Source organism: Juglans regia, chromosome 14 (assembly GCF_001411555.2).
Source record: "Juglans regia cultivar Chandler chromosome 14, Walnut 2.0, whole genome shotgun sequence".
Classification (NCBI taxonomy): domain Eukaryota; kingdom Viridiplantae; phylum Streptophyta; class Magnoliopsida; order Fagales; family Juglandaceae; genus Juglans; species Juglans regia.
This window is the reverse complement of record NC_049914.1, coordinates 11,836,296-11,856,054: the sequence shown is the minus strand read 5'-3', so window position 1 is coordinate 11,856,054 and position 19,759 is coordinate 11,836,296. Positions and strand designations below refer to the sequence as shown.

The 19,759-nt window shown below is 35.3% G+C and overlaps 1 protein-coding gene across 1 annotated transcript; it reads left to right on the top strand.

Moving 5' to 3' along the window:
* Positions 1-17,645: 17,645 nt before the first annotated feature.
* On the top strand, positions 17,646-19,580 carry LOC108990060 (NAC domain-containing protein 2-like). Its single transcript, XM_018963909.2, has 3 exons — positions 17,646-17,817; positions 17,927-18,207; positions 19,014-19,580. Exons 1-3 carry the CDS (start codon positions 17,646-17,648, stop codon positions 19,578-19,580), a joined length of 1,020 nt encoding a protein of 339 aa, XP_018819454.2.
* The last annotated feature ends 179 nt before the right edge of the window (positions 19,581-19,759 follow it).

Sequence of the window (19,759 nt, the reverse complement as noted above, 5' to 3'; positions counted from 1 at the left end):
AGGGAGGTCCATTGTGGTGCTTGGTGGCCGTGGGTGGCCGCATACGGCGCGGCACTGTGGCGTTGAGCCCGTTCGGGCTTTGCACTTCCAAGGGAGAGGAAGAGAGAGTGTGGGAGAGAGAGGCTGGCATGGATGGACTCGTCGGAGGGAGAGGAGGCCAATGGTGCCGGTGGTGAGAACTGGCGACGCACGTCGGCGCCGGGCTGGGGCATGGAGGTTTCAGCATGGAAGAGGCAGTCCGCGTACTGCGTACGCCGAATGAGAGAGAGAGGGGTGGGGAAAAAGTGAGGGAGAAAGAGAGAGGGTCTAGGTTTATAATCTTGTCCCTTCGTCTTGGGGTGTACGCAACGATCCAACGATGAGGAATTAAAATACTGATTTGAAAATGCGTAAACGTTAACTTAATTAAAAGCACTTAGAGGAATTAAGGTAAATATTATTTTAAACTAACTTTAATTTATAAAATAATATTTCTTCATCATTAATAAAATGATGAAGTCTCACTTAAAATATTTAAAAGGATAAAATCATTTTATTAATAAAAGTTTTCAACATAATTTAAATCTCATAATATCTTAAATAATTGAAATCATTTTAATAATAATATTAAAATGATTTTCGGCAATTATAATATTTTTGAAACTCTTCAATAATATTATGATTGTCGTATTTAAGATCAAATCTTAATTCAACAATACTGGAAATACTCCTTATAAATATTTTCAGCATATTTAAAACACTGGGCGTGCCCTAGAAGTCACATGATATCTTTCGAGACACGCCATCATGGTTCGACATGCATAACGTGTCTCGCAGTCGCTAGATAGAAGGGGCAGACAATTTACAAAAATCTCTGCCTTCGGGATTTGCTTACATCATAAAGACGAAACATACGTCAGAAAGAAGAAACGTACGTAAGAAGAAGGAGCAGGGTATTACAATTCTCCCACAACATAGAAATATTATCAACATTCCAAGCATAACGAGCTGATCTATGTGCTACCTCATTCCCCATACGATGTACATATTGGATTTCAACCTCCTAAAAATGTTGTAGCAAACTCTTTGATTCCTTAATAAGATTTCCATATGCTGAAAATGAATCTTGATCATCTCTCAACTCTTGGACCGGCCAAAAAAAATCACTTTCAACAAGAAGTTTTGAAAAGCCCAAATGGACACATAGTTGTAGTCCTCGTAGTAAAGCCAACAGCTCAATGGTAGTTGGATTCTCAACCTCATTTTTCATCTTACTTGCAGCCATTACTAGTTTTCCTTTGTCATCTCGAAGTACCACACCCACCCCACACCCACACCCACACCAGCTTTTCTCAAATCTGAAAACATGGTGCCATCAACATTCAACTTAAGAAAACCTCTGGGAGAAGGTTCCTAACAACACATTCTTTTAGCAATTTGAGTTGAGGAGCTCCTAAGATCATTAAAAGATTTATGCAAAGACAAAGCATGGTTTAGAACTTGACTTGGTTGAATCAAAATTTATTCCATTCGCATCTTATTACGTCTAAACCACAATCCCCTAGTTATTAGAAAAAACATAGTGAAGTCTGAATTGGTTCCTCTATCCAGAATAAATGTAATCACATCCAAACAATCCATGTATGAAGTCAGTTGCAGCATAACTGACACATAATTCTTCCATAAGTCTCTGAATGAAGGACAAGAAAGTAAGGCATGATGAACATCTTCTGGGAGTACCTTACAGTAACAGCATCTATCTTCCACCTTTGCTCTATTCTTTCTCAAGTGTTGGCAATATATCTGAACAGACACTCCATGTAAAAGTCTTAATTATCTTTGGGACCTGCATCCTCCACAACTTCTTTTGATCTGTACTGCTCGAACTTTCCCCAACAATGTTGTTGCTTTGATATTGAATTAGTCGATAAGCACTTCTAACACTGAAATTGCCACTCTTTTCTTCTGTCCATATCCATTTATCCTCATATTGGTTTGATGAAAGCCTTAATTTCAGAATATCAGAAGCTACTATTGGATTAAAAAGAACTCTAATATGATCCTCCTTCCACCCTTTGGTCTCTGAATCAATGAGAGTATCCACTGTCTCTTCCAAATGAGTTCCTTCCCTTAATATCATTTCCTCCACCAAAGGCTTATGGCCAGTAATCCATACATCCCTCCAAATGTTAATGTTTTCTCTTGTCCCTACTCTCCATCTACAACCCTTCATCAACCAATTTTTGGCTTCTCATATCCCTCTCCATGCATAAGAGGGATTTGGTCCTAGCTTAGACTCAACAAAATTTTCTTTTGGGAAGTATCTTGCTTTAAAAATTTTGTGCAATAGGGTACCCTCAGTTTGTAAAATCCTCCATCCTTGCTTAGCCAATAAAGTCATATTAAAAAACTGTAAATCTTTGAAACTCATTCCTCCTTTAAACTTAGATTGACACATAAGGTCCCAAATCATCCAATGCAATTTTTTCCCATTATTTTTTTGCCCCACCAAAACTTTGCTATCATCGTCTCCAAATCTTTACAGAAACTAGCTGGTATTTTAAAACAGTTCATAGCATATGTGGCTATGTATAAAGCAACAACTTTAATACGCACTTATCTTTCTCCCTGTGAAAGCAAATGTTCCTTCCAACTCTATAATTTACTCCACACTCTATTCTTAATCTCAGCAAAAGCCCTCGATTTTAACCTACCTACCATGTTAGGCAAGCCTAGGTACTTTTCATACTGTTGAAAAGAGCTAACACCCCACACACTCAGAAGCTCTCTTTGACTGTCCTCTTTTAGATTTCTTGAAAAAACCATAGCAGTTTTTTCTTTAGTAATTTTCTGACCAGAAGCAAACTCATATTTTTCTGGTATAGACTGAATGTTTCTAGTAGTACTAACATCAGCGTTACAGAAAATGATGTTATCATCAGCAAAAAAAAGATGATTAATCATAGAAGCTCCTTTATAAACTCGCATCCCTTTGACTGTGCTATCGCTCTCAACAGACTTTAAAAGACCACCTAAGCTCTCTCTACATAGAAGGAATAGGTAAGGGGATAATGGATTCCCTTGCCTTATCCCTCTACTAGGAAAAATAGGATCATGCGGTAAACCATTCACCAAAATTGAAAAAGAAATAGTTCTGACACACTCTATAATTAACTTCACAAAGCTATTAGTAAAACCAAGTTTTACTAATATTCAATTTTAAAGACATATATTTTATTTTTCCTTTTATGTCTCAAATAGTTCACAAGCTCATAAGCCACCAATACATTATTAGTTATCCTCCCAAAAACAAAAGGTCATTGTGACTCAAAATTAATAAATGGCAGCACTTTTTTAATTCTATTTGCAATTAGTTGAGATGACCTGCTGAACTAAGTGACTCAAAGCTTAAAAAAAAGGCAATTTTTGGTTTTTTTTTTTTTTTGATCTGTCTTGTTTGCATTTTGACCTAGTTTTTTCTAGGGCTATGCGCATGGCGGCGTTCGTGGGTCCTCTGGTGCATTTGGTGCCAGAGGATGTTCATTTGGGCGGTGCTCTGGATGATGCAGGGGGTATTCAGAGTGGGAAGGTGAGAAGTTTGCAACAGTCATATGCACAAGTTTTGTCTAAGCCTCCTGGATCTTTGGCATTTAAGTTGAGCATGCGATACCCAGTGGATGTTGACGGCGAATTGGGCTTTGTTTTTTCAAAGGCGAAGATGAATAAGGCTGCCGAGGAATTTCGTTTTGCTTTGGTGTTGAAGTTTATTCACATGAGGCCTTCAATTTATGTCGTTCGATTGGAAATTGTTAAAACCTGGGGACTTTTGGAGATTCCTACGTTAGTTTCATGGAAAATTTTCATGTTTTGGTTCAAATGAATTCTGAGAGGGATTTTGTGCATGGATGGGCTAGAGAAGGTCGAATTATTGAAGGGTGCAGATTTCGAATTTTTTGGTGGACTAAGGATTTTGATCTAAATGAGGAACCTTCCATGGAAACACAATAGATCTTTTTACCTAGCCTCCCGATGCACATGTATGGTCGGGATTGTCTATAGATTTTGGCTACCAAATTTGGGCTTTATTTGGGTACTAATAATGCAACGTTGAATAGAACGAGGGTGACAGGTGCCATAATTTGTGTTGAGATGGACTTATTTACTAATCTGGTGTAGGGATTCCCGATTTTGGTGGCGCATAAGAAGATTTGGGAGTATGTTAAATATGAAAAATTGGGTTTCTATTGCTCAAAGTGTAGACGTCAGGGGCATACTGAAGTGGTGTATAGAATGGGTCAGAGTTTTGTTCGAGGACAAGAGGAGAGGAAGGAATCGGTGAAAACTAGAGTAGGACAAAAAATCTGGCGTGAAAAGCATTCTGTCAAGGAAAAATCAGTTCAGATAGAGAATGAAAAAAATGGTTTTGAGGAAAATCAGAAACAAAACAGAGTGATGATAAATGGTGCAGCTGTGGTTAATGAGCAGGGAGTGGTTCAAAATGTTGTTATTTCAGGGGAGACTTCTGAGAATATGAAAGCTCCTGTTGTGGTGGAAAAAGTAAAGAATGTTGAGGTGGGGGAAATTGTGGAGGAGAGTCCTATTCATGGTGTTAATGAGAAAAACAATCAGGAGTTGGTGGCCCCTCCTGTGGTTGATTTTATTTTATTAGATGAAGGTAATAGGGTGGCTTGGGAGGAGGGGGTTCTTCTATGGCAGTGAACGAATTGTTTGCATTGGAAAGCAGGGGTGAGGCAGATGGTGTAGTTGGTGCTCAGGCAGACCATTTTTTGAAATATGAAGATGAGGATGCATTGATACAGTTTTCGAAAGAGAAGGGATATGAGTTTGTGGCTGCGCTTGGATGGTGAACTGAGCTCAGTTGAGTTGAGTTCTTTATGAATAATAGTGAGTTGAGTAGTAAAGAGAATTATGTGGAACCTATTTAAACTGAGTTTAAAGTGTATTTAGATGTTGAGATGAGTTTAGTAATTTTTATGAAAAATTGAAAAAAGTTGTGGATCCCACATATAAAGATGTTTTAAGTTGAAAAAGATTGTGAGTCCCATATGTAAAAGGGTTTTGAGTTAGGATGAATTTTGTAATTTGAGATTTGAGTATTTAGATGTTAAACTCGGCTTAAAATTAGACTAAACTTAGCTGAACTCAGCTGAACTCAGTAACCAAACACAGCCTAAGAGTGATGCTCGAAAATCTCAGAGTCGATCAAAAAATAAATCAGGTATTGTGATGCGCCAATCTCAGCGGGTTTTGTCCCGGCCTTCCAAATTTAATTTATGATCAGAAATCTCCTAGTGTGGAACGTGCGTGGTATTGGCACGTCTAGGAAGAGACTAAAGTGTTTGATTAAGAAGTACAAGCCTTCTATTGTTGGTATCTCAGAACCATTTGCAAGGGAGGATAAGTTAGTAAGATTGGCTAGTATGTTGGGCTTCAATAATTTATGTTCTAGTGAAGCTATGGGGGGTAAAATATGGTTGTTATGACAAGAGGATATTCTTGTAGATATTGTAGATATGTCTGATCAATTTATTACAGGGTACTTTGATGTTGCAAATCAGAAGCTGTTCATTTCATTTGTTTATGTAAAGTGTAACTATTTGGAGAGACGTGAGTTATGGCAGTCTCTTGATGCATTCCAGTGTGGTGATAAACCATGGATGGTATTGGGGGATTTTAATGTGATTAGGGAGGATGGAGAGCGTATTAGGGTAATCAGAGATTGATGGTGTTGATGGTTGATTTTAATCGGTGTTTGGATGTCTGTGGGCTGTTAGAACTTCATTCAAAGGGTAGAAAATTCTCATGGTCAAATGGTCAGGAGGGTCATGCTATAAGTTGGGCAAGACTGGATAGGGCGGCTATTAATGCACATTTTTTAAGGGATTTTCCATCGATGTTCTTGGAATATTTATCTCAGAAGTCTTTGGATCGTAGGCCCATGTGTATTCAAGGTTCAAATGTGGATAGAAGATATGGAGCTGCACCTTTCCATTTTCAGCAAATGTGGGTGCAACATTCATCTTTTTTGGAGTGTGTGGCGAATTCCTGGAAGCAACCAGTTTCAGATAGGGGGTTGATTAAACACATGGCAAAGTTAAAAAAATGAAAGTGTTTGAAAAGCTGGAACAAGGAAGTTTTTGGCCATGTGGAAAATACTATTTCTGAGTTTGAAGAAAGAATTAAGAGGGTAGAGGAGCAGCTTCAGGTGAATTTTGATAAAGAATTGGAACTGGATCTGCTTGTTTTGAAGGCATAGTTGAAGTTTTTGGAGCATAATGAAGAGAGTCATCTAGCTCAGATTGCAAATAAAAAATGGATTCAAGTTGGCGATTAGAATTCCAAGTTTTTCTATGTAGTTGCAAGTATGAGAAGAAAGAGATTGACCATTTGTTTAATGAGTTTACCGAATGGGGAAAGAGTTGAAGACGCTAGAGGAAGTTCATTTGGGTGTTGTGCGGCACTTCCAAATTTCCTTTCTGGTTCACGTGCAATTTTGCAGGGTGATTTGTCTCAGATTGTAACGGAGGTTATTTCTATGGATGATAATGAGATTCTATGTAGAAAGCCGGATGCGAGTGAGTTGAAAGAGGCTTTATGGTTCATACCTCAACAAAGTAGCCCGAGTCCCGATGGATTTGGGTCAGCTTTTTATATTGCTTGTTGGGATATTGTGAAAGATGACGTGTTGGAGGCAGCTAAAGATTTTTTATTTTTTTTTGGTACTGCTTTGCCAAGGTTTTACTCTTCATCCTTTATTGTTTTAATTCCAAAAGTTAGTAAGCCTGGTAGTTTTGAGAAATCTTGGCCTATAAGCTAGTGTTCAGTGGCTTATAAAAAAATTTTGAAGATTTTAGTGAACCGTTTAACGAGATTTCTTTCTTGTATGGTATCTTTTGAGTAAGGAGCTTTTATTTTAGGGAGAACCATTTTTTAGAATATTACTTTGGCCCAGGAGATGGTTCAGTCTATCAATAAGAAAGTGAATGGAGGTAATGTGATGTTGAAAATTGACATGGTGAAGGCCTATAATAGAGTGGACTGAATCTCTCTTATAAATTTGTTAAAAGCTTTCGGTTTTAATTAAAGATTTTGTTCTTTGGTGGAAGAGTGTATTAGTTTGCCATGGTTTTCTATTATGATGAACAGAACATATAAGGGTTTTTTTCAACCAAAGAGGGGTTTGCATCAAGGGGATCCCTTGTTCCCGTATTTGTTTATTATCATGGAGGAGGTTCTTACTCAGTTGTTAAAAAGTAGTTTTGCAAATGGGAAGGTGGGGAGATTTTTTCATCCTCTTGGTGCCCCGTTGATTTCACATTTACTATATGGAGATGATTTATTAGTTTCTACTAATGGGGAGAGAAAGTCGATGAAGCAGCTCATCTAGACATTAGAATTGTATGCTGATTGGTTTGGTCAGTTAATAAATAGAGAAAAGTTAGATAGCAATGTTTTTCTCTAATAAAATTTGTTTGAAGAGGAGACTGAACTTGCCGAGGACAACTGGTTTTGTAGAAGGAAAGCTTTCGACTTGGTACTTGGGTGCTCCTCTGTTTGTAGGGCGTTTTAAGGCAAGGATGGTTGAACCGTTATTAATTAAATTTCAGGAGAAGATAGTGGGATGAGAGAAGTGTTGAAAATGTTTGTGAATAGTTATGAGTAGAGATTGAAGTGAGTTTGTGGGTCCCATTGAGAGTATTTTGAGTTGTTTGAATGTGTGAAGTATATTAAGTTGTTGACTTTTAAGTAGTTGAAAAATGTGTGGGTCCCATAAATATTATAGTGATTTTATTTTTAGTAATAAATAATATAATGATTTTATTATAGTGATTTTTTAATATTAATAAATATTGTACTGATTTTATTTTACTTTTATATATAATAATGATAAATATTATAATAATTTTATTTTTAATTTATATATAATAGTGATAAATATTATAATGATTTTATTTATATATATATAATAGTGATAAATATTATAGTAATGTTATTTTTTATTTATATATTATAGTGATTTTATTTTTAATTTATATATAATAGTGATAAATATTATAGTATTTTATTTTTTATTTACATATAATAGTGATTTTATTTTTTATTTATATATTTTAGTGATTTTATTTTTTATTTATATATAATAGAGATAAATATTTTTTATTTATATATTATAGTGATTTTATTTTTTATTTATATATTATAGTGATTTTATTTTTTGTTTATATATTATAGCGATTTTATTTTTTATTTATACATAATAGTGATAAATATTATAGTGATTTTATTTTTTATTTATATATAATAGTGATAAGTATTATAGAATGTTTGTGAATAGTTATGAATAGAGATTTAAATGGTTTTGTGGGTCCTATTGAAAGTATTTTAAGTTGTTTGGTATGTGAAGTATTTTCAAAAGTACGAGAATACTTGGAAAGTGTCGAGGATACTTTAGTACCCAAACACACCCTTACGTTTGGATAGTGAGAAGTGTTGAGAAATATTGAGAATGTTTGTGAATAGTTATGAGTAGAGATTGGAGTGAGTTTGTGGGTCTCATTGAGAGTATTTTGAGTTGTTTGGATGTGTGAAATATATTGAGTTATTGACTTTTGAGTAGGTAGTTGAAAAATGTGTGGGTCCCACAAATATTGTAGTGATTTTATTTTTAGTAATAAATATTATAATGATTTTATTATAGCGATTTTTTAATATTAATAAATATTGTACTGATTTTATTTTACTTTTATATATAATAATAATAAATATTATAATAATTTTATTTTTAATTTATATATAATAGTGATAAATATTATAATGATTTTATTTATATATATATATAATAGTGATAAATATTATAGTAATGTTATTTTTTATTTATATATTATAGTGATTTTATTTTTAATTTATATATAATAGTGATAAATATTATAGTATTTTATTTTTTATTTATATATAATAGTGATTTTATTTTTATTTATATATTATAGTGATTTTATTTTTTATTTATATATTATAATGATTTTATTTTTTATTTATATTTAATAGTGATAAATATTATAGTGATTTTATTTTTTATTTATATATTATAGCGATTTTATTTTTTATTTATATATAATAGCGATAAATATTTTTTATTTATATATTATAGTGATTTTATTTTTTATTTATATATTATAGTAATTTTATTTTTTACTTATATATTATAGTGATAAATATTTTTTATTTATATATTATAGTGATTTTTTATTATTTATATATTATAATGATTTTATTTTTTTTATTTATATTTAATAGTGATAAATATTATAGTGATTTTATTTTTTATTTATATATTATAGTGATTTTATTTTTTATTTATATATTATAGCGATTTTATTTTTTATTTATATATAATAGTGATAAATATTTTTTATTTATATATTATATTGATTTTATTTTTTATTTATATATTATAGCGATTTTATTTTTATTTATATATAATAGTGATAAGTATTATCGAATATTTGTGAATAGTTGTGAGTAGATATTGAAGTGGGTTTGTGGGTCCCATTGAGAGTATTTTAAGTTGTTTGGCATGTGAAGTATTTTCAAAAGTACGAAAATACTTGAAAAGTATTGAGGATACTTTAATACCCAAACACACCCTTAAATCTATAGGCTAACGTGGATTAATATGAGACAACGGATCTATTTTATAATCAAAAGAGTTCTAAAATAAAATATACCACATTTAATTAGGTTAGTTTTATAAATTTATTTTTATAAAATTTCATTATAGATCAAACATTTCTTATTTTTTAATAACAATTTTTTTTAAGAAGAGGACGATACTCCAATTTTATTGATAGCCTTCACTTTTGGCAAAAGAAAATTGTAGTTACAACCAGACACCTAAGAGTTATAAATAAGCATAAAGACCAAAACTCAGGTATCAAAAACCAAAAGACTCAACCAAAAACTAAGAAATCCAAAAAATTACAAACCAAATAGAAAGAACAATCATAAGAAATCAACCTGCAAGAAAAGGAACACATCACACATATAAGAAAATAACAAAAAAAACGAGAAGCAAAAACCAAATACCTCACTTTGATAACCTCAAATAAGGAAAACCAATTTTTTCCATGCAAAGAATGCCTCTTAACTGACTAGATAAAGTGTCACTATCATCAATCAGTCTGTTACCCCAGCACCCTGCTTAGCAAGAAAATCAGCCACAACATTACCTTTGCAATATATTTGAGTAATTTTATAGTCCATGCTAAGAAGGCAAGCTTGGATCTCATCCCAAAAATCCTCAAGAAACCAAATATTATAAATTACCTTAGTAACCTAGTAGACTAGAAGTTGAGAGTCTGTCTCAATATGAACCAGATAAAAGCCAAGCTGACAGCACCTCCTAACTCATTTTAGTAAACTTCTTATTTCGGCAAAATTATTATAGCCTTGGCCTAAGAACACAGAGTAAGCCACACACAACTTACCACTAGCATCTCGAATAACACCTCTCGTACTAGCCGGACCTAGATTATCCAAACTACTGACATCAACATTAAGCTTCACCCAATCTTGATGAGGCCAAATCCACTTTATCAAAGTAACCTTCTTAGCTTTAGGAGTTAAAATCGGAATATCCAACCTCTTTAAAATAACAACATCCTGCTTAGGGATTCTCAAAGATTTTATAGACATTTGCATAATACGACGGATCCATAATTTAATAACATGCCAAACCAACTCAACCGTATAAACCTTACCCTCATACCGGGCTTTGCAACGTCTATCCCATAGCTTCTAAGAAACAATAGATGGGAGGAGACCAAAGACAGTCTGAATGTGAGAGGAGTGCCCAATACGATGAAACCAGAAATTAACTTGCTTCTACTAGGTGCAGAAAAGACCCATATGTGCACCTAATTGAACCGCTACCAAATGCCATATTTGTCTAGCAAAACCACCCGTACAAAGAATATGATTAAGATTCTCAAGATGATCTATAGAGCAACAATTACATTTAGAGACTATAGGAATGCCAACCATTTTAATCTTCTCATCCACACTCAAACAGTTACTGATAGCTTTCCACATCATAATGGAGATTTTCTTAGGGAGGTTAGCATGCCAAATCCATTGAGCCCAATGTAAAGAAGGTGCCCGAACCCTCTCATGCACTTTTAGTATTAAAATTACCATCATTTTGACTCTTCCAAATAAGAACATCCTGCCCCTCTTTGTGCCTAGCCAAGAAATGAACCAAATCATTAGCTTTTTGGAAACTCACAAGCCTTTCCAATAGTGGAATATCCCACCCATTCTCAATACGACATTATTTTATCTTCAACAAAAGCTTCTCAGTCACCAGGTACTGGTCATGAAGAGGACCACCCCCATCCCAGTTATCATACCAGAAAGAGATGTTTCCATCTCTCATTAGCCACTTAGAATTATTTAAGCCATCCAACATACTACTAACAATAGCCTTCCAAAATCGATTACCCTTAGACGAATCCACAAGGGGTAAATGATTACCTCTAACATGCCTGCCTCTAAAGAAATCCGCCTACAACAAATGCCCCAAAATCAATCTCCAAGCAAGCTTCATATTAAAAGCCCTTTGGATATCCCAAACCACATATTTCCTCTTACCTTTACCCTCTGAATCACCCCAAAAGAAAGAGCTCAAAAGCCTATTCAACGCCGTGAAAACAAGAAGAAGATGAGTGGCAATGCTTGACAAAACATGCCTCAAAAGAATAGTTCTACCACCTGCAAAAAGCAATTTCATCTTCTAGCCTGCAATTTTCCTTTTAACTTTTACAAGTAACTCTCCTAAATGCTTTCAATCTACCAGTTACAATAGGAACACCCAAATATTTGAAAGGAAAAGACCATTCATAAAAGCCAGTAATGTGAAGGAGTGAATTCTTTCTGGAAGACGGAATAAGTTTAGAAAAATAAATAGAACTTTTATCTTTACTAATGACTTGACCCGACCAGTCCTCATAAATCTTGAAAGCCTGATTCAAACCTCGCATAGATCTTTTGCCACTACTAGCAAAGATAACAATATCATCAGCATACATGAGATGGATAACAAGTGGAGTACTTCAAACTTGAGAGAACTGACCAAATTTGTCTTGGTCAAAGTAATGATTGAGCAAACGAGAAAGAACCTCTTGCATAATGAAAAACAAGTAAGGCGAAAACCATAGGAGTGTCATTCATCATAATGGAATACCAAGACAAGGAAATACACGCCTTAATTAGATCACAGACTTGAGGAGAAAACCCAAAAGCATCCAAGACATGAAGTAAGAAACACCAATCAACCCTGTCATACGCCTTGGACATATAGGGTTTAATCAACACATTACCCCCATTAGATTTTTTGTTGAGAGAATGAATCATCTCCTGAGTTAAACTAATATTTTCAAAAATACTACGACCAGAGATAAACGCCTCTTGCTCCTAAAAGATCATTTTTTTTTAAAGTAAATTTGTCAAGCGGGCCACAATAATCTTAGAGCAGATTTTATAAATAACCGAGCAAAAAATAATAGCCTAAATTTATCAAAACCAATAGGCTTTTCCACCTTAGGAATCAAAACAATGTAATAAGCCGTATAGAACCTGGGAAACGACTTCGTATGAAAAAAATCAGAAATGACTTCCAATAAATCAACCTTAAGAAAAACCCAACACACTCTAAAGAAGCCAGAACCAAAACCATCAGGGCCTGGACTGATGTTAATTGGGATACTGAAGAGAGCATCTTTTAGTTCATCCATCGAAGGATCTTTACAAAGAGAAAGGTTCTCATGTTTAGTGATCACAGGAGAAACTAAGTCACTCAAATATGGTAGATCTTGTCTACGACTTTGACCCAAAAATTGTTGAAAGTACTCAACATAAGCTTGATGAATTTTAAGCAGAGAATGTAACATAGTTCCATCAGCAAGACACATGTCATTGACCCTTTTATGCTTCTTAGAATTCAGAATAACATGAAAAATTTAAAATTTTGGTCCTCATCTTTCAGCCAACTTTTCTTAGCCATATGTGAAAGTCTCATCTCCTCTGTATTCTCCCAAGTAGATAACTCCAATTTAGACACCATGAGATCATAGTCGACCTCAGTAATAAAGCAAACTTGGAGACTATTATCTAAACTCTAAATGCGGTGTTCAAGATATTTTATAATAATATTAGTTCTATCAAACACATGTTGATTCCAATCTCTTGAGGCTACCTTAACCCTTTTCAATTTAGAGGATAATTTATTAAGCCCAAAACCAATCCCTTCATGTTTCCAAACCCCCTCCACAAAGCTAAGAAAATCTGTATGATCAGTCCACATATACTGAAAGCGAAAGGGACTAGGGTCATATTTAAAAGAGTTATCTCCCATTTGAATCACCATAAGAGAATGATCCGAAATGGACCGAGCCAAGACATGATAATAGACATTCAGAAAACCATCAAGAAAATTAGAGTCAATAAAGCATATGTCTAACCTAGCCCAACTCCGAGCCAACCCACCTTGGCCATTGCACCAAGTCATCCTTGGGCCATTAAAGCACATACCCAACAAACCAAAGTTTTGTAAACTCCTCCATCATAGAAAACTGCTAACGGTGCCCACCTCTTCTTTCCGAATCATCTTTAATAATGTTAAAATCACCACAAAGAAGCCACAGAAAATTAGCACTACCAATGGCCTTCAAATCCTCTCAAAGAACTTTCCTCTCAATTCAACTACACTTGGCATACACTATAGTAAGGATGAAGGACCATGCTCCTCAACCTTCGCTATCACAAACTAACTAGAACCTGCCAACCATTGCACTGAAACTACCGAGTCTCACAGCAGCCAAATTTTATCTTCATGCACTTCATTAGTAAAATAAGAATCGCAATTAAACCTGCTCAAAAAACTAAAAATTCTATTCTCAAGTAAAAAAGGTTCATCAAGAGCAATGATATTAGGTTTATAAGTATTAATATGATTTTTCAAGCGCAACTGGGATGTACCAATTCCCCTTATATTCCAAAAAAATAATAGGACTAATCATAAATTAAGTTTGGAGGGGCGTATTACCAACCTAGCAGAGCTTCTCGTCTTTAACTTACCAGCAAAGTCTTTTGAGGCTTCTGAATCCATGCAATAATCCTTTTGCATATCAACCTACATCATGTCCCTATCAACATTATTGTCAGGCTGAGTTTCTTCCATAGTGACACACGGTGTTGCTTCTATATCACACCCTGCAACACAAGCTGATGAACCTTCACCACCACCATCTGTTTTGGACATCAAAGGTTCCATATTAAGCACGTTGTATGGAACCAATATAATAGGTTGCACAGGGACATCCTCCAACGCCGGCATAGCAGGTTGCACAGGGACATCAATACCTTCCTTCAAAGCCTCCAAGCCACTCGTGCCTACCACCTTATCAGGTTCAATGACCTCCTCCTCTCCCATAACGCCACCGTCTACCTAAAAAACACCTTGACCCTCAAGACCCAACATCGGTTGCTCACCATGCTCCACAATCAGAGTGCCCCCTTCAACCTCAACTTCCACTGCTGGCTTCTTAGACTTTATTACCCATACCCACCCTCCCTTGAATTGATTCTTCTTGGTATCTCTACCCATTATGTAGGTCCTTTCATTATGTCCCTGTGTTCTACATGTCCGACAATAAGTTGGCGGTGTCTCATAAATAATCTCTTGTCTTCTACTCCTTGGCATTCCAGGTATACCGATCCAAAAATAAGAGATGGGCTGTTTTGATGCATCTATCTCAAGGACAAACTCTTGTCCCGTCCGTTCTTGTTGCACAAAGAGTTGGATTATCACGTCGGATAAATCTTCCAATCAGTGCCATAAATGTTTTCAACATTGACGTATGATAAAAATTAGGAGGAAGACTAGGCAAAAAAAACACATACCAGTGGTTCACTTTCTTCATCAAAATCCAGCGTCCATGCGAACTGTTGGTAGGGAACACCATTAACGTTGCATGACACTCTGGAGAAAGCTTTAAGGAAGTTTGCTTCATTGGACATTCGGACAAACACGTTTATTGGCTTTTGCATCGATGACATGACCACAGGAGCACTAGCCAATCCCCACGAACTTCGAATGAAGCCATGAATGGCATCTAGAGAAGGCCTCTATTGCAAGAATTTCAAGACTAATGAGAATCTAAAAGGTTGGGCAGTGGGATCCAACTCTTCCATAAAGAAAAGGAAGCAGAGCTCCCCATTGATAAGCTTCAGCGGACGAAAAGCAGTGTCCATCTCAGGAAGCAGTTGTGGAACCGCAAAGACCAGTTAAAAGAACGACCACTAATGGCATGTCAAGTCTGGCAAGGCATCAACGGCCGCCATGCAGAGGCTGCCGAACGTAAGCGCATCAACGACGACACCAAACCCTAGTAGAGCGATGAAAAAAACTTTTGTGACATGGTATTACTAGAACGTATTAGAGTCTCAAAAACCTCTTACGTACAAAGATGCTAAATAGAGAGATCGACAGCATGAGCATGCAATATTAACCTTACATGTATACATACATATATACATGTATATATATATATATATTTATATATATGGAGACAAAGGCATGATAACCAATTAATGAAAGAGAACAAATTAATCAAATTAATATATATATATATTTATATATATAAATATATATCGAGCATGAAGTACTGTGTAAATATCCATGGTTTTGTACCTACCATGTCCCACACATTCATTAAAAAATACAAAAGATATAAGCTTCTTGATTAATTTACGCATTTAAAGACAAACCTACCTAGGATTCGCTATGATCTCCACCTTCCACATAAGATGACAGAATAAATCGATTATAACAAGGTCAATTATCATTAATTTGGTGCATATTTAAGCTGTGGAACAGGTAAAGTTCAAAACTAAAGCCAATAGTGCCACATCATCTCAGTACAAACAAATGGAAACATGGGTTTTATCGGATTGATGCTAATTAAAAAGGACAAACCAATCAATTACTTACTAATTTTTTGGGGGATATTACTCCAAATATCCATGTGGCTTGAGTTTTTTTAGGTTATTACAATTAAATATGTCAAATCCAAGCAGAAATACTAGTAATTAACCTATGATAGAATGTCCCAACGAGAGGCTGTAATTAATACTCGATATCACAATTAGGATCTCAGAAAGAAAATTTTTGCTTTTTTTTATTTTTTATTTTTTATTTTTTAATAATGATTTTAAGAACTAAATAAAGATTGCCAAGTTTGATATATTAAGTTATGTGAACGAGATCAGGGGGAGAGATTCGCATAAATGCATTATTTCATGTACTTTGTTCGATCGCCAGCTTGTTAACGAAGGTCATGCAATATTAATAGAATAGTGAATTAGGGGTGAGAGTTCAAACCAAGGAAACGAAATAATGTTCTCAACGTACGGACCTTGGAAACGGACAAAACAACGTGAGCATGGTTGGATTAATATAAATATAGACGATAATAACATCTTTATAATATGCTGATCTTACGTTGAAATTTTTGTAATTCTAACTGTCTTTGATCCCCCATATAGAGAAATGATAGTTGCAGTCGTTAGTACGCAAATGTCGTGCAATTATTTAAAAAAATGAATAAATACAGGACGTACATGAAAAAATAATAATTTTTTAATAATGGACTCTCACTCTTTTTCAAAGCAACAGCAAAGCACTTGCGCACTCCACGATTACATATAGCATGTAATGTTTTTATTCGTACTCCAGCCTCATGCAGAACATGATGTTCCCTAGTAGAAGTCAAAATTGGAGAGTTTCTACCAAATTAGGGAAATTGTTTAAAACTTCAGAGATTAAAACAAAAAGACTAAAAATAAATATTACAATAGTTCTTGATTTTCCAGAGGAAAATAATATATTCATGGTTAATATAGTTCAAATTGAATAATTAAATTGTTAAAGAATATCAGTTCAAAAAGAAACAACAAGATGAATATATACTACTTACAATCCCGCCAAGAGAAAATTACATAAATAAATAAATAAATTGGGAACAAGATAAAGTAATTAATTATTTATATAAGCATGTAACAAATTCGATGTACTAAGTTCAAACAAGGTTGATGGAGGTTCCAATCACTGGCTCAGCTTTCCGATCGATTTGCTTTTTAGAATTCTGAAACCTTATTAGTTTGCTGGCTTTTCTTGTTATTTTCTTTCGAATTATGCCCTATTGACATACTCATGCATGACTTCTGAAAGTGATATCATCTATATGCCATACGAACGATTTGTCTTACTCTGTAAATTAATTTCTGGGTGCAGTTTTTTAGGATCGAATTGAAGATATAATAAATAAATAAAAAAATATAGTGCCCAAGACACTCGGGGGTGGAATGTGAATGCCAACAAGCAGGCCAAGAAGGTTGCTTTACGAGTGCCTTTTCTTTAATCCTCTACGTAAGTTTGATTTGGTTCTTTCCTGTTTCTGTTCTTACATGTCCCCATCTGCATGAAATTGCACTCATTATAAATAGGCTCTTCACTCCTCACTCATGTAGCCTTGTGTACGTCCGTCTACATCTTTTGTTAATCGATATTATCGGTGATTCTTGTGATTACAATGGGGGAGAAACCCTTTTCAGATTTCCAACTTCCTCCTGGTTTCAGGTTCCATCCCTCCGACGAAGAGCTCATTGTTCATTACTTGCAAAACAAAGTGAATTCATGTCCAATTCCAGCCTTTGTAATAGCTGAAGTTGATCTCTATAAGTATAATCCATGGGAGCTACCCTGTTTGTCCTGCACTTTCTACTCATTTTTTTTATATCCATTAGTCATTCTCATAGATTTCACACTATTAAACACATCTGTTTTCTTTTATTTCTCGCATACTATGTACAGGCAAAGCGTTGCTCGGAGAAGATGAGTGGTACTTCTTTACTCCAAGGGATCGGAAGTACCCGAACGGAGAGAGGCCGAACAGAGTTGCAGCTTCGGGTTACTGGAAGGCCACCGGAAGTGACAAGCCGATTCTAACCTCTTGTGGATCAAGGCGCATAGGAGTAAAGAAGGCTCTAGCCTTTTATACTGGTCCTTCAAAAAGAGTTAAGACAGACTGGATCATGACTGAATATAGACTGCCCCACCTGAGTAAACCTTCAAGGTCGAAAGGGTCAATGCGAGTAAGTGGGTTTCACCGATCATGTAGCAGTGATTACCAATGTTCTTCTCCCCTACATATGTTTTTTTTCTTAATTTTCTTTCACCCAAGTTTTGAGTTGCATGGGTTTTTGTGTTGTAATTTGAATCCCAGAAGCAACAGTGGTGAAATAAATTTTTTCTTTTCTGGTTTGTGTTTAGAGGATAACACAAGCAACCCCAAGATGATGGAAGCTGAAGTGCATAAAAATACCTCCTTGACAATCAAAGAGATCAACATTACTATAGAGCCCCATCGCTGCCTTGTTTGCTTTGCTGCAACCCACATTCCTAAACCATTGGCTAAATATAATTCTAGATCTTGATACCCAAGCAAGCAGCAAGCAGCAAGCCATTTAAATAAGGCACCAAAGATGAAATGCCAAAATAATGGTTAATGATAAGAAAATTAAAGGGTTTGACATTTGCCCAACTTCTCAGTTCCCTGAATCACAGAGATTACAAAGTGACCATAGTCTGCAAATTGAAGAAAATTGCAGTATTTGTGGGCAAGAAAATGTTTCTGGAAGACTTGTGACATTCAATCCTATGCAGATACGCATGAGACATACAGTTGTAAAATAGCTGATATACGTTCAGGTGGTACACAATTGCTAGAGGAACTAAACATCTTTAAGAAATTGACCTAGATCCAAGCTTTAACATGGCTTCATAGAAGCTGTTTTCCATTGGCTTCTTTTCCTTGTTTTTCATCTGTGTTTTCGATCTCTATAGCAATTTTGGGCAAGTAAACTGAATAAATGTATGGAAATATTGCCTGTTGTCACAGTTGGATGACTGGGTACTATGCCGGGTTAGACACAAAGGCAACATGTCAAAGGACGCAGGTGAGGATCAAGACAGTTGTAGCTTGGAACTGCAGGAGTGCTTACCAAAGATTGAGCAGGTGCAGCCAACACCCACAAAATATGATGCGGATATGATCACGGATTACCTAAACAAAGACTGCGGAGTGTTGGCTTGGATTCTGCCAACCATTCAGACCATTTCAAGTGTAAGCTCTGAAGGGCACAGCAAAAGCAATGATTTTATCCCCGTCCATGGAAGTGGAACCAATAAGGTGAATTCAACAACAACAGTTTCTTCTATGGACAGCTATATCAACCACCGGAAAAGGAAATCTAGCGAGGAAAATGAGTATGAGTATTTTAGATCCAACGAAAAGCTAAAGGGCAAGAATGAAAAGAAGAATCCTCAACCTGGCAAAACACTGGCCAACTATGATATTAACTTCTACAGCCAAAACCAGTATCAATATGGCATCTTCAACCCTGAGCCCTCAGAATCTATCATCACTTTTCAGGGCCATATTGAATCACCTTTCATGGGTAAGTAATAATTAGGAAACAACACTTCCCAAAGGGCAAAAGGTTCCCAATCAACTGAAGAGGCAGGGAGACAGGAGCACAAAGGTCACACGTTGTAAAAGAATAAGATGTAGATAAAGCGTGCGAGGCAAATTAGTCTCCAGGGGCAAGGACCAATGAAGCAACATAACTAGAAATTAAGAATGCA